Genomic DNA, 15,241 nt, shown 5'->3' with positions numbered 1-15,241 from the left:
AGTAAGCTCCAGGCCCTGGGATCCAATCCTCAGGGGATTATCTCCTTAACTCAGACATACACAAGGTAAAATAGAGCTAATGAGGGCTGGGAAGGTGGCTCAGCTTGCGCTTGCATGCATAAGGCCCTGGTTTCGATTCCTCGGCACCACATTAGCAGAAAAGCAGGAAGTGGGGCTGTGGCTCAAGTGGTAGAGTGCTAGCCTTGAGCTAAAGGACAGTGCCCAGGCCCAGAGTTCAGAACCCATGACAAAAAAAAAAAAAAGAGCTAATGAAAGCAAATACAAATTCACTATACTGAAATGTTTGTACTTAAAACATGTTCAGATCAGTACTGTAATTTATAACACTTGGTGTATCTAGCCTACTTTTAGGATACAGAAGCATGTAATATAATTTCATATATTAAATTAAGGAATTTTAGTCAGGTACAGGTGGCTCATGCCTATAACCCGGGGAGGGTCCGGACGTGGGGCCTGAACTCTAGGCCTGGGCAGTGTCCCTCAGCTCTTCAGCTCAAGGCTAGCGCTCTACCACTTGAGCCACAGCGCTACTTCCTGCCTTTTCCTTTTTGCTTATGTGGAGCTGAGGAATCGAACCCAGGGCCTCAGGCATGCAAGGCAAGCACTCTACCACTGAGCCACCTTCCCAGCCCCGCTTGTTTTTATTTTTTGGTATGGTTTTTCCCTCCATATTAAGTCTTTTTGAAGAATCTTAAAAGGCTTCAGGATATGAATAAGGGATGTACATTTTTCCTGATCTTGGCCATTGGGTATTGTCTTCAGGCTTCTGTTGGGGCTACGTTAGCCATTTGGTACGGTTGGCAGTGGGGAAGATGACTGAGGGGACGTGGGAAGACTCTGGAGCTACTGACTTGCTATGAGAAACCTCTTTTGCTGAGGATTTTAATCACTTACAACTTGTTTAATCTGCACCACTCTCCCTGGTTCCTCTCAACTTCACTTGCCCTTTAGGATCTCATACCGATGGCCTCTGATGCTACTTCCAGAGATTCTGATTCTGGATACAGCCTGAGATGATATTGTGGAATACTCTCTGGGTAATTCTAATGAATAACCAGGGTTGAGAATCACTGATCTAACTATAAGTCATCTGTTTTCACTTTATTATTATTTTGCTGGTCCTGGGGCTTGAACTCAGGGCCTGGACACTGTTCCTGAGCTTCTTTTGCTCAAGGCTATGCTCTACCACTGAACCACAGTGCCACTTCCAGCTTTTTCTGAGTAATTAATTAGAGGTAAGAGTCTCACAGACTTTCCTGCCCAGATTAGCTTTGGACTATGATCCTCAGATCTCAGCCTCCTGAGTAGTTAGGATTATAGGTGTGAGCCACTAGCGGCCAGCTCCATTTTTACTTTATGATGTTCCTACCTCGGACTATGTTTCTTCCTTCTCCCACTAAGACTGTGGGCTCCAGATGGCTTTCCAAACAATGCATGCATTCTATTCACTATCTCCAAGTGCTTGGTGCTGACGAGATTACGAGTTCACCCCTTACTTGGAACTGAATTTCTATATTCAATGCTTATGACACATGAGTCAAAATCACCCTTGCAATTCCTCCCCTTAGGAAGGCTGTGATCCTGAAGCCTGATGTTCTGTTTCCCCATCACCATCCACATAGACAACTTCCTTCTGGGCCAGAACAGAAAACTGCCTCCTCCACCAGGCACCAGAAGAAGAAGGTGGCTTATGTTTAGGAGCCACCTTGAATTAACAACAACAAAAAAAAAACCCTCCATATTGAAACACGTACCTCACTCTCGGCAAAGCAAGATCCTCATGCCACGAAGAACCAACAGGAGCCAGAGAGACTGACCTTACAGGAGACACGCATCTCCCACCTCACACCCACTTCTGAGCATATGGTCCTCATATCCACCAGTAGGTAGAATCCCCCACGACAAGGATTCAGGGCTGAATGTTTGACTTGCTGTATGAATGATGTGTCTCCACTGTACAATTAAATCCAGCTCAAGCAGCCCTGCCTCGTCTACCTGTCCCCCAAGCAGCTGGCCAGCCTTTCTTCTTCACTGACTTCCCTTCCTTCCATCTCAAAGTTCCCTAGGACTCCACACTTTGCACTTCCCATGACTCTTCTCAGAGCTCTTGGCCCAGATTAGGATTCTTGAATCTTTAAAAAAAGAAAGAGAGAGACTTCCTTTCTAGTTAAGGAAGGTGTGACCTGAGAGATTTCCTCATTTTCACTCTCAGGGGATATGGGTAGAGAAAGGGCTCGCTGGGTCTCAGGAGCTGGGCCTGAAGGGCACAAAACATTCTTTTAATAACTGTATGAATGAGAATGGGACTTCTTGCCAGACACTAGTGGCTTATGCCTATAATCTTAGCTACTCAGGAGGCTATCTGAGGATTGTGCTTCAAACATAGCCTAGGCAGAAAAGCCTGTGAGACTCTTTTCTCCACTTAACCAGAAAAAAGCCAGAAGTAGAGGTGTGGCTCAAGTGGTAGAGCACCAGCATTCTCCCCCCCCACCTCTCTATCTCTCCCTCCCCCCCCCCCCTCACACACACACACACACACACAAAGAATGGGACTTCACAGTCAGAGAGGCTCAAGCTTGTAATCTTAGCTACTTGGGAGGTAAAGATTAGCGGATTTTTATTTGAGGCCAGCCCCAGCATGAAAGTTAATGAGACTCTTATCTCAATGGTTAGGCACGGTGGCACACATCTGTCATCTCAAATTATGAGGGAAATACAATGACTGGGCAGGATGGTATACGACTAGCAAAACCTAGTACTGCCAAAAAAGAAAAAAAAAAGAGAGTGGGTGGGGGGAATAATTCACTAGCTTGCAAGGAAACCTCCTCACCTCTCACATATCCGTAGATCTAGATTTCACATGCCTATCTGAGATCCTACGCCAGGCCTTCTACCACATGAAGCTAGAAAATGCTCAGCAGTGCTCACAGACCTTTAATCTACAACTTCATGACCATGCTCCACCACTGCCCCAAAACGGTAGGGAGGGATGAAGATATATGGCCAGATAAGCTATGCCAGCTTCAAGTCCAAGAGGAAAGAGCTGGAGTCAGGCTGGAGCCTGAACAGGGGGTTCTTGGCCCCAGGCGATGAGGGAGTTGCTGGCCTGGGCAAGCTCGGTGATGGACACCCGGCCCCGCTGTCGGATGAAGTTGGCCACAGCAGCCAGTTCCTCTGGGGTTATGTAGATGAACTTGCCCCGGTCGTCAATCACACCTGTGGGGACATGCAGGTTGTGGGGCTGAGCCTTCCTGACCCTCCCCAACTGGCCTGAGAGTGACCATCCACTCCTTCACAGCTGACTCAGAGCCCCACAGGTCTCCTGCCTGCCTGACCTATCCTGACATCAAGTCAAACCAGGTGCCTCTGGCCATCCTTATCATTCCTCAGCTGACCCCCAGCCTTATCACCTCCTCCCTGTAGGTGACTCACCCCCCCGCCCCCCGCTACCCAACCCTCCACCACCCATAATAGTCATCCTGCCTATGCCAAGTCCCTGCACCTCCCTGTGCTAGCCATTCCCCAGGGCCAGGCCCTGTAGTGATTGATTCTCACGCTCTCACCTGTTAGGGTGCCCTCAGCCAGCAGATCCTGGATACGGTTTATGGTGTCCTATGAGGAGAATAATTCTCAGGAGAGTGACAGGTGTTGTGGTCCCCAACATGGGGGGAAGCCACCTGCAACCTCCCTTCTATTGCAGCCAAATCTCTCCCTGGTGTGACTCTGTGCTTCAACACTGGAGGAGAGTAGGGCAGAAGGGGCTCTTGCCCTGAACCCTGAAAGATTCTCAGTGAAGGATTTCAGCAGGAAAGGAGCAGTGGAGATATCTAACCATAAGGCAGCCTGTTTACAAGAGTTGCCAAGGTAACTGGATTTGGGCTGTTTGGTGACAGGGCTGGTAGAGAGATGGAAATCAAATTTATTTTTCCTTCCTTATATGTTCTTGTTATCTAGTAGAAATGCAGGACTCCTGGAGTGCAACGAGATTCCTATACTCTCCCCACTATTGTTGGAGGCACGTTTGAAGAGGCATTAGGAGTCTCTATCTTTAGGGTAGTTCCTCTCTTCCCCCCTCACCTTGTTGGCCACAAAGATCATGTGGCTATGCTCCACATTGCAATCCACCTTTCAGGGTTTACCTGAGTCCGAAGGCCCATGTGGGAAGCCAGGTCTTCTAAGAGCACAACCTTGGACTGCTACAAGGAGAGGGAGAAAAAAGGGAAAAGGCTGAGTTTGGTCAAATCATTGTCACCACGTATCCCCCCTGAGGCTCACATTTTGATCTGATCTATTTTTAAAAAACTGTCTACGAGCTGGGCGCTGGTGGCTCACGCCTGTAATCCTAGCTACTCAGGAGGCTGAGATCTGAGGATCACTGTTCAAAACCATCCCAGGCAGAAAAGTCTGTAAGACTCTTATCTCCAATTAACTGCCCCCCAAAAAAGCTAGAACTAGAGCTGTGGCTCAAATTGGTAGGGTACTAGCCTTGAGCATGAACGCTCAAAGACAATGCCCAGGCCCTTAATTCAATGCCCAGGCCCTTAATTCAAACCCCAGGACTGGCACCAAAAAAACCACCAAAAAAACCCCACAAAAAACAAAAACCCTGTCTTCAAGACCTGTGTTTGCTGAGAACTGAGGCAGGACAAAGAACTGAGAAGGTGCAGAGACAAAATAGTAAGACACAGCTCCCACTCATTAAGTTCACAGCCCAGCTGGTGAGATAGGAAAGATGGACAGGGACAGGAGAGAAAAAGATAAAAGGCCTCCATAAACTGCGATCTCTCAGAGCCCCAAGTGGGGGGCTCATTCCTCTCTCACCTATGTTCCCTACCCACTCAGCCTAGATCCTCCACCACTCTGACGTACTCACACTTCTTTTCACTCATTCCCTTCACCCTGTCTGAGGCACTGAGCCCACCCTGAAAATAACAGTCGCTAACACTGAAGAGTGCTTCCCATGTGCAGCCCTGTGCTCCACGTGCTGTTGTCACACTCTCTGTAGAAATTTGAGTTCCCAGGGGTGCAGCTGAGGATCCACGGCTGGGTCTACACATGCATTAGCCCCCGCCTCCCCCACAGACAGCATGTGACTCAGGAGAAGGCGGTCCTTTACATTTCCATGAATCTTGTACAGCAAATGAGCTGGGGGAGGAATGACACTGTGACACCTCCCCAGCTGCAGACGGCATGTGACTTGTTTGAAATGCCAAACCATATGTACAAGTAGGGAGGCAAGCAAGAGGCAATTGGGCCAGGGAGCAGGCAAGCACAAGGTGACCTGGCCAGCCAGCCACTACCTACAAAATAGGTACCAGACATCAAGCTCAGTGACAGCTCAGAAGAGGACCACAAAGTCAACATGAGAACCTGGTCAAAAGTGTGTTGGAAAAAGAAATGACCAAAAAAACAGACAAACCCAGCCATGGTCAAAAGTGGAGTGGACCAGCAAAAGCAAGCAATGCCCATTATCTCACATCAATATTCCATGTGCAAAATCCACATGGAAAGGCTTCTTGGAGAAGGTATACACTTGAGTGTGCAGGATAGAGAAAAAGGTTCCAACAAAGGGGAATATTTGCAGCCGGAGGAAACAGAATGTTGTGGAGGCTATCAGTGTTTCTCTGTCTTAGGGACGCTGAGCCGCAGGCTGTGAGCGCACCCTTTTGCTGCAGCTGGGAGGCGGCTAAACTCTGCTCTCTTCCAGGAGAGGTGGGGGAGGATTATGCAAGCCCTGGCTCCTTGGCAGCCCCTGATACCACCCCCATCATCGCCCCCGCTCCCTCTGCACTTCTTCCCTCAGCCGCCTCTGCACCTCTGAGTTGCACTTGAAAACCTCTCCCCTTACTGCATCCTTTGTGGGAGATAAGTTGCCTAGCAGCGAAGCAGATAGGGACATGCTTATGCATCCCAGAGCAGCATCAGGGTGGCCTTTGAGGCAGCTGTGGGCTGACAGGGCACAATGTTGCCCTGCCTGCCCTGGTTTCAAAGGAAATACCACCCTTATTCTCCTGGAAAACCCATGTTCCCGGTCAGCAGCACATGGCAGAGGGTGCCTGCTTCAATTCAGCAGAGGCTCAGTGTGACAGAACTGACAGAAAACACATGTGAACAGATTTGAAAACACAATGACTCACTGAGCGTGGGGTCTGAAGAGCAGGGGGATCTGTCAAACCAAGTGTGAGGATGCCATCAGACACTTGAGCCTCCCCCAGTCCTTCTTTACCTATTGAGTCTGAAAGGGAAGGGTTTCCTGGCCTAGACCCAGCAGCTTAGCTCCTCTGGGCTCTGCTACTCCTGTACAAGACTGAATGATCCACCAGTACTTGCAGTGACCACTTCTGCCTTGACCACTGAGCTCTGAGAATGAACCCACACGCACACACACACAGATGGCAGGAGCTGACAACAGTGTTCTTCTGAGCCTCTTACCTTAATGTAGTTGATGAATTCTGTCAAAAAGCTGTGGGACTAGAGGGGCAGAGAAACAGAGTAAGTGTCTTCCTGATAGAGACAAAAAAGCTCATATCTGGCCCCAACTGTTTGCCTGCCTGCTGCCTACCCATGTGCCAGCACAACCAACTGACTGCATAAGCAGCACAATGTCCCAAGGTTTGGGGTGATGGGACACTGAGAACAAGGCTCGCACCACAATGGCCTACTAGTATTGATGCCCACCTACCTCTCAGTTTCCAAGCCACGGGCTGTGGGCTTACCTGCTCCTCTGTCATGTTCTCACCCACACCCTCCTCCTCTACCACGAAGGCCTCCTTCAGTTTCAGGTACTCTTCATGCTCCCGCCGGGCTTGCTCCTCTCGGGCCTTTCTCTCCTCCTCTGCCTGTGGACACAGAGGCGCAACAGTCAGGGCAGCTGCCCATTTATCCCTGCTCTGGATTCTGCTGTCCCTGCAGGACCCCAGGACACACACCCAGTCTATTCTCAGTGACTTCAAGACTCACACTCCACGGTCTTCCAGGTAAACAACAGGCAGAGAGGCTTCTCTTTTTTTGTTGTTGTTGGTCGTGGGGCTTGAACACTGGGCTTGGGCGCTGTCCCTGCGCTTTTCAGCTCAAGGCAAGCGCTCTACCACTTGAGCCACAGCGCCACTTCTGGTTTTCTAGTGGTTTATGGGAGATCAGAGTCTCATGGACTTTCCTGCCCGGGCTGGCTTCGAACCTCTATCCTCAGATCTCAGCCTCCTGAGTAGCTAAGATTACAGTCGTGAGCCACCGGCACCCGGCTGAGAGGCTCTTCTCTTGTCCTCAGCTCCGTCACCACCCAGACACAGTCTCCTCAGCCTCTTCCCCTTCCCTTCCTGATCAAGAGGTAAGTTAGCAAGAATCTCTTTAAAAAAAAACCTTGCCACAATCCCGCCTTCTCCTTACTCAAGCATATACAGACTTTGTAAACAAAAACCAGATTCCATTTTCTCTCCACCTATGCACCTAGCAGCCTACTCCAAGCTGGTTTCAGTGTACCAGGCTCCACTATGGTCTCCGTCACGCCCTGTACCTCACAAACCCAAAGGACAACCTTCAGCCTCAAACCCCTGCGGTTATAATGGTTCTGGGTATGGCAAACCATCTCCTCTTCTCCCTTGGCTTCTACCTTCCATTTCATGGGCTTCCTCTCTACCGCCAACATTCAGCCTTGCTTTTGCTTTCTCCCTCACGCACTCTTGACCATCTTGCCTAGCCCACAGCCTCAACTCCCCCGTGACTGCCACTTGTATTTCCACTCTAACCTCTTCAACTGAACGCACAACTATCCACATGAAACAGGCATTGAACAGACCTTGTTATCTATCTCCCATGTGTAATCATCCTGATGGTTCCCTGGCTCAATGAATCCCATAGTCATCTGGCCAGATACATTGGTCAAAAATGAGATTTCGGGCTGGGAATGTGACTTAGTGGTAGAGTGCTTTCCTAGAATGTATGAATCCCTGGGTTCAATTCCTCAGTACCACATACACAAAAAAAGCTGGAAGAGGCACTGTGGCTCAAGTGGTACAGTACTAGCCTTAAGCAAAAAACAGCTCAGGGGCAGTGCCCAGGCTCTGAGTTCAAGCCTCCAGACTAGTAAAAAAATAAAAAATAAATAAACAAAATATGAGGGCTGGGAAGGTGACTCAGTGGTAGAGCGCTTGCCTTGCATGCCTGAGACCCTAGGTTCAATTCCTCAGCACCACATAAGCAAAAAGAAAAAAGCCGGAAGTGGCGCTGTGGCTCAAGTGGTAGAGCGCTAGCTTTGAGTTGAAGAGCTGAGGGACAGCGTCCAGGGCCAGAGTTCAGGCCCCACAACAGGACCCCCCCCAAAAAAAATAAAATAAAATATGAAACAATAGGTATGTATCTGTTCATTTATATATGTACAATGCAAATAAATTTATAGTAAATGATATGTAATATAATCACAAACAAAAATATATCCAATAAAATGTAATACAATAACCAAAAGAATTGAAAAAATATAAAGAAATAATAGGATGAGGGAGAATGATGGAAAGGGATGATACTGATGAAGATGCAATGTATTCATAAATTGACATGTTGAATTGAAAGCCTTTAAACTATTACTTAAAGATAATGAAATCCAGATGCCAGTGGTGCACACCTGTAATCCTAGGGCTCAGGAAGCTGAGATCTGAGGATCATAGGTTGAAGCCAGCCCAAGCAGTAAAGTCCATGAGATTCTTATCTCCAGTTAATCACCAAAAAGCCAGAAGTGAAGCTATAGCTCAACTGTAGAGCACTACTAGTCTTGAGCAAAAATGCTGAGAGATAGTACACAGGCCCTGAGTTCAAGCCCCAGGACCAACACACATACACACACACAAAAAAGATTAATAAAAAAATATGAAACTAATGCTAAGACAAGTAATATAATAGAAAGCCTAGGGATGGAAAGGGGAAGACGGGGAAAATGAAGGGAGGGTAACACTGACCAAGAAGCTTTTTTTTTTTTTTGGTCCAGTCGTGGGGCCTGAACTCTGGGCCTGGGCGCTGTCCTTCAGCTCTTCAGCTGTAGACTAACGCTCTACCACTTGAGCCACAGTGCCACTTCTGGCTTTTTTCTTTTTGCTTATGTGGTGCTGAGGAATCGAACCCAGGGCCTCATGCATGCGAGGCAAGCACTCTACCAATGAGCCACCTTCCTAGTCCAACCAAGAAGCTTTATACTCATAACTTCATTTATGAAAATTATAACCCCTTGGTACAACTACATGACCATCATTTCATGAACAAAAGCCTAAAAATATCTTTTCATGACAGGAAGCAAGTGCTAAAAAAAAAGAAAAAGAAAAAGAAACAACGAGAGCCAAAGTCAAAGGTACACAGGAGCATGCTCACAGTGGCTAAGGCTGGTACAATGAAAGAGCATCATAGTGTTACTATTCGATACCATGTAAACAAATGCAAAGTAAATACCCATAAGTCTACATGAATGCAAAGAAATATAAATACAGAAGAGACAAATCCCGTTAAAGCTTTTATCCCCTGTAAAAATTACTTATGTAGGTCCTTTTCTACCCCTTAAGTGTAGGCTGGACACACACTTCTTTTCAAAGTATGAGATGGCAAGAAAACAGAATACCACACTGGATTTCCTGGGAGGTTTCATAGTAATACTGCTTCCATAAAAATGACATTTTTGAGTCCAGCGTCCAAATAAACCACAGAGGGGTGAGAAAACTGTATAAGAAGCAAGGTATGCTGGGATAGGGTTAGGTGTCAGCCTCACCTTCTGCTCTTCCTCCAGACGAAGCTGTTCCTCCTCCTTCTTCCACTCTGCCTCACGCTGGGACTCCAAGCGTTTCCGCTCCTCACGTTCAGCCTCCTCTGCCTGGAGAGAGGTCTTCATAGTGGAACATTCCCCAACCCCAGATAGTTTGCCCACCTCCCAGAGAGACCAGGCATAGCAATGCCTGTGCTGGGGCATGGACTAAGGTTGCAAGAGACAGGAGCCCTGCAAGCACCAACCCACAGTCCAGTATAGAAGGGAGTCCCAAGGGCAGAGTTTCAAGAACAGAAAAAGGAGGGCAATCCCAGACCTCCCATAGTTATGCCCTGTCCCTTTTTCTTGCCTCACGCTGAGCTTTTCGAGCCTGTTTTTCTTCTAGCTTCCGTAGTTTTTTGGTTCCAATTTTCCCTGTCAGGTGAGTTTCCACTGGCTTCTCAATGCCTTCTTCCTCTTGGTCTGAGTATGGTCAAAGAGACAGTTCAGGTTCTAGCCAGAGAGAATCTGTCCCATCCCTGTCCCTCACACAAGGAAAGCCCCTGTACTCACCTCTGTCCTTCAGAGGAATCTACTGTAAATCACATAGGTGTACATATGTGTGAGCGTATGTGAGTACATGTGTATGTGAGGCGGGGTTGGGAGCTGCAAGGGTCTGGGGACAGATGAGAGGTGCTGGTATTCAACTGTCTGAAGGGGCTATCTGGGCTTCTAGAAGTCCTTGGTCTCCATTTCTGTGTCAAACCTCCAGGGGTAATGGCCCTATGAGGAAATTTACCCCAACTCCAAAGCTGAAATGCTCCTCACCCTAGTCAGAAACTTCTGAGCATTGTAGATTCAACTCGTGGCCAAGATTCTCCTTTTGTCCTACCAAAGCCAGGCTACAAGTTAAAGATTAGCCTCAGCTGGGCACTGGTGGCTCATACCTAGAATCCTAGCTACTCAGGAATCTGAGATCTGAGGATCAAGTTTGCAGAAGTCCATGAGACTATCTCCAATTAAGCACCAAAAAAGCTGGAAGTGGAGCTGTGGCCCAAGTGGTAAAGAACTATCCTTGAGTCAGGGACAGTCCCCAGACTCTGAGTTTAAGCTCCAAGACTGGTATACACACACCAAAACAGAATCAGCCTTAACCCCAGGACTACACCAGGACCAACTGAAAGTTAAGGATCTGGTGACTAAGTAAAGGTTCTGACCCCAAGTCTGAAACAGGAAGGCCCTATTTTTTTGTTGTTATTCTTTTTTGTTTTGCTTTGTTTTCTGAAACAGAGTCTTAAACAGCTTTGGTTTGTCTTGAGCTCATGATCTTCCTGCCTCAGCCTCCTGAATGCTGAGATTACAGGTACACACTACCATGCCTAGCAAGCTTTTGTTTCATTTTGAGACAGAGTTCCACTATGTAGCCCAGGTAGGCCTCAAGTTTGAAGCACTTCCACTTCAGCATCCTAAGTGTTGGGATTACAAGTGTGTGCCACCACACCTGTCTCAGAGAGCTTCTTTTTGAGGCAAAGGTGCTAATCCTAAGGGCTCAAGGCAAACGCCTCAATTACCCCCAGTTTCTGGGAAAGACCCAGATACTCCCTCTTCAGGCTACAGCCAGCCTTTAAGTACTGTAAAAGAAACATCCTTTTCTCCCATCTTTTTTTTTTTGGTCGTGGGACTTGAACTCATCCTGGGCGCTGTCCCTCAGCTCTTCAGCTCAAGGGTAGCACTCTACCACTTGAGCCATAATGTTAATTCTGGCTTTTTCTGCTTATGTGGTACTGAGGAATTGAACCCAGGGCTTCACCAGAGGCAAGCACTCTTCCACTGAGTCACTTCCCAGCCCCCTTTTTCTCCAATCTTAAGGAACCTACTGGTCTCCTAGCACCATAAATTAAGGAGGCCTCGATGTGAAAGGAAATGTAGCTATCTGCAGATCCTTCTTGGTGAGTTATAAGTAAGTGACTCTACTCCAGGAAGGGTGCTAGGACATAAGACATAGGATGAGGAATTTCTGGATCATTCTGAAGACCCTTGTCCTCTTGCTTAAATACTGAGAGGGGGCTTGCCAAATGGATGGTTAGGATAGAGAATTGTTGGCCCCATGGCCAATGATTCTAAATCTTTTTTTTTTTTTGGCCAGTCATGGAGCTGTCTCTACCACTTGAGCAACAGCGCCACTTCTGGCCTTTTCTGTGTATGTGGTACTGAGGAATTGAACCAGGGCTTCATGCATATGAGGCAAGCACTCTACCACTAAGCCACATTCTAGGACCCAGATTCTAAATCTTTACTGACCCTACTCTGTTACTCCCAGACATCCCTCCTACACTGTTGCTTCACACTCAACCCCACTGAGTTTGGGAAATTCTTCACTCTCAATCCAACTCTCTTCCCCATAGGGCTGAACCCTTCTTACCTGGGACTGCACCTTCCTCCTCATTGTCATCCCCTTCTGCCCAGGTCACACGCTGGGCTCGACGCTGGGCCTGAAGGCGGCTGTTTAGGTCCCTCCTGCGCCTGGGCCTGCCTCCAGCTCTCTGCTCTTCAGGCTCAAGGGGCCGAAATTGGGATAGCCGGCCTGCTACTACTGGCTCCTCCTCATTCTGCAATGGCTCTTGACCAGCTTTGGGAAGAGAGGAACCACAATGCTATCAGGCACCCCAGCCTCCTGATGGCTGGGGAAGCAACATAATGGAAGCCTCCTCCTCCTGCTCAACCTCCTTCCAGATTCTTAGTGCCCATAGCACAAGTTTTCAACTTCATAGTCTGTATCAAGTCCTTTACAGCTCACACCTTGGTCTGATGCAGCAAGCGTACCTGTTTTCTCTGCCTATGATGAAATTTTTCTCTACCTTCAATATTCCACTATTCCAGTTTGCCTGTTGTTATATTCCCACCGTAGTGTCTCTCAGTGAATGCCACTTCAAAATACTTACTTCTTGCTTAACCCCATCTGCTGTAGTTTTGTATGGCACACCAACTAGAGAGGAGATCTGCCAGGCAAGGTCTGAGTCTCATCCCTCAGGAAGATGTTTCCTATCAGTCTTATTTCAGCTTCTCTCTCCCGTGCTCTTGGAGCATGCCCATTCTCTGAAATAGCCTGTGGACCCAGGGAGTAGGAGAGACACATACACAAACCCCTACACTGACAAGAAATGGGGATGGGAGCTGACAGATGCCATCTGCCCTGTGCTCTGACCAACGAATGACCTTCTCACCAGGATGCAGAACCAGGTGGAGCAGAGACCAAGGCGGCCTAGATGTTCTCCTTGGTGAGGGCTTTAAGAATTTCCTGGAACCTATTCATACTTCCTTCAGCCCCCTGAGGGCAGAAAATACTCAGATGCTTCCTCCCGGGCACCCAGTCTGGAGCCAGTCGAGGAGGGGAAAAACCCTGTGGCCTCCCCTAAGAGCACAGATGGTAATGAATGACAGGGTACATGCTAGGACCTGGCCCCTGTGATATAGGTGCCAGTTGGTGAAGAGGATGGACAAGACTCTCGCTTAGGGGTGGAAGAAAAGGGTAGGTGGGCTGACTCCCTGGTCCCAGATTTGGTTTTAGCTCTGAGGGTCCGCATCGGTCCCCATAGTTACCACAAATGCGCATGCGCACGACTTGTCTGACCGCTCCCTAACCCTGCCAAGCACGCTGGCGCATGCGCAATGGCGGCAGAGTCACAGCCTACAAAAGCTCGGAAGCCCAAAGGACCAGATTCAACCGGTCCCGGAGCGGTACCATCTCCTACCTGTTGCCCCTCGGCTCCTGATGCGAGTCAGGAAGAGGATAAGGCAGACAAGCAGGGCTGCCACCGCCAAGTACACCACAGGCGCCACCATGACACCTCCCAGAAGAACCAGCGCGAGATCTCACCGCGAGACCCGGATCACCCTGGACCCGCCCACTGCCCATGCGAGCCCACCCACACCTCCATCTAGGCTCCGCCCACTTCTTAGAGGGCCCCGCCCCGGCCACACGCTTTGCCTCGGGGGCCTTAAGTTTTATCTTTAAATGAGCTGGACAGAGGCGGCTCACGCCTGTAATCCTAGCTACTCGGGAAGCTGAGATCTGAAGATCACGATTCGAAGCCAGCTGAGGCAGAAAAGTTCTCGTAAGACTGTTATCTCTAATTAACTACTCCAAAAAGGGAAGTCCTGCTGTGGCTCACTGTGGTAGCTGGCTAGCCTTGAGCAGAGAGCTCAGGGATGGAGAGTTCAAGACTCACAACTCAAAAAATAAAAAACAAACAAACCACAGTCTATGGGCTGGGAAGGTGGCCCAGTGGTAGAGCGCTTGCCTTGCACGCCTGAGGGCCTGGGTTCGATTCCTCAGCACCACATAAGAAGAAAAAGCCAGAAGTGGTGCTGTGGCTCAAATGGTAGAGCACTAGCCTTGAGCTAAAGAGTTGAGGGACAGCGCCCAGACCCAGAGATCAAGCCCCATGACCAACAACAACAACAAAAGAGGGAAAATCTTTTGTCAGTTTTCAAAGTACATGTGCCCTATGTGAAAACATCACATTCTGTTAGGACACTCTCAGAAAGCTATCTCACCAATTCCAAGTAAAACAGCCCCTTGCTGTGCACTGGTGACTCAAGCCTGAAATCCTACCTAGTAAGGAGGCTGAGATCTGAGGATTATGGTTCAAAGCCAGCTCGGGCAGGAAAGTCCATGAGACTGTTATCTCCAATTAATCAACAAAAAACTAGAAGTGGTGCTGTGGCTCTTGTGGGAGAGCCCTAGCATAGAGCTAAAGAGCTGAGGGACAGTGCCCAGGCCCAAATTTCAGGCCTCATATCTGACCAAAGAATCAAACAAAAACATGATTTATGGAGGCTATTAAACACACACACACACACACACACACACATGATGTTAAGTGGAAATAATTGCAAAAGGTCATATATGGTAGTTGAAAGTGGTAGAGTGTTTGCCTTGCATGCATGAGGCCCTGGGTTCAATTCCTCAGCACCATATAAGCAGAAAAAGCCGGAAATAGCACTGTGGCTTAAGTGGTAGAGCACTAGCCTTGAGCTAAAAAGCTGAGGGACAGTGTCCAAGCCTAGAGTTCAGGCCACAACTGACCAAAAAAAAAAAATCTTTCATTTAAATAAATAATTTATACTTTTTCATCAGACCTGCAATTTTACATCTAATTAAAAATAAAATTAAGAGCTAGGCCCCAATGATTTGCACCTGTAATCCTAGGTACTCAGGAAGCTGAGATCTGAGGATCACGGTTCAAAGCCAGCTGGGGCAAGAAAGTCTATGAGACTCTTATCTCCAATTAACCATCAGAAAACCAGAAGTGGTGCTGTGGCTCAAGTGGTAGAGCACTGGCCTTGAACTGAAGAGCTCAGGAACAGCGCCCAGGTCCAGAGTTCAAGCCCCACGACTGACCAAAAAAAATAAAAATAAAAATAAAGTAAAATATTGTGTCCGTGCTTAATGCTTGTAATGCTGTAATCCTACCCACCCAGACAGCTGAAATCTGCAGA

General features: G+C 48.2%; 1 protein-coding gene across 1 annotated transcript; it reads right to left on the bottom strand.

Moving 5' to 3' along the window:
* Nucleotides 1-2,586: 2,586 nt before the first annotated feature.
* Ddrgk1 (DDRGK domain containing 1) lies at nucleotides 2,587-13,627 on the bottom strand. Its single transcript, XM_070006881.1, has 9 exons — nucleotides 13,492-13,627; nucleotides 12,162-12,368; nucleotides 10,110-10,222; nucleotides 9,767-9,868; nucleotides 6,738-6,860; nucleotides 6,454-6,492; nucleotides 4,161-4,217; nucleotides 3,585-3,633; nucleotides 2,587-3,237 (listed from the first exon to the last, which is right to left on the bottom strand). The coding sequence occupies exons 1-9, from the start codon at nucleotides 13,580-13,582 to the stop codon at nucleotides 3,071-3,073; spliced, it is 948 nt and encodes a 315-aa protein (XP_069862982.1). The 5' UTR covers nucleotides 13,583-13,627; the 3' UTR covers nucleotides 2,587-3,070.
* Between the last annotated feature and the right edge of the window lie 1,614 nt (nucleotides 13,628-15,241).

This window comes from Dipodomys merriami, unplaced genomic scaffold (assembly GCF_024711535.1).
Source record: "Dipodomys merriami isolate MVZ:Mamm:240054 unplaced genomic scaffold, mDipMer1.0.p SCAF_7, whole genome shotgun sequence".
NCBI classification, from domain to species: Eukaryota; Metazoa; Chordata; class Mammalia; order Rodentia; family Heteromyidae; genus Dipodomys; species Dipodomys merriami.
Note: the sequence above shows the minus strand (reverse complement) of the source record. Positions and strands in the feature narration are given on the sequence as shown.

Excerpts from the sequence above, each read along its gene's own strand:
- Ddrgk1 (XM_070006881.1), bottom strand. The coding sequence starts at position 13,582 with ATGGTGGCGCCTGTGGTGTACTTGGCGGTGGCAGCCCTGCTTGTCTGC. Across the intron at positions 12,369-13,491 it reads CAGGAGCCGAGGGGCAACAG|CTGGTCAAGAGCCATTGCAG; the intron begins GTAGGAGATGGT and ends CTCTTCCCAAAG. Across the intron at positions 4,218-6,453 it reads AATTCATCAACTACATTAAG|CAGTCCAAGGTTGTGCTCTT; the intron begins GTAAGAGGCTCA and ends CTCTCCTTGTAG.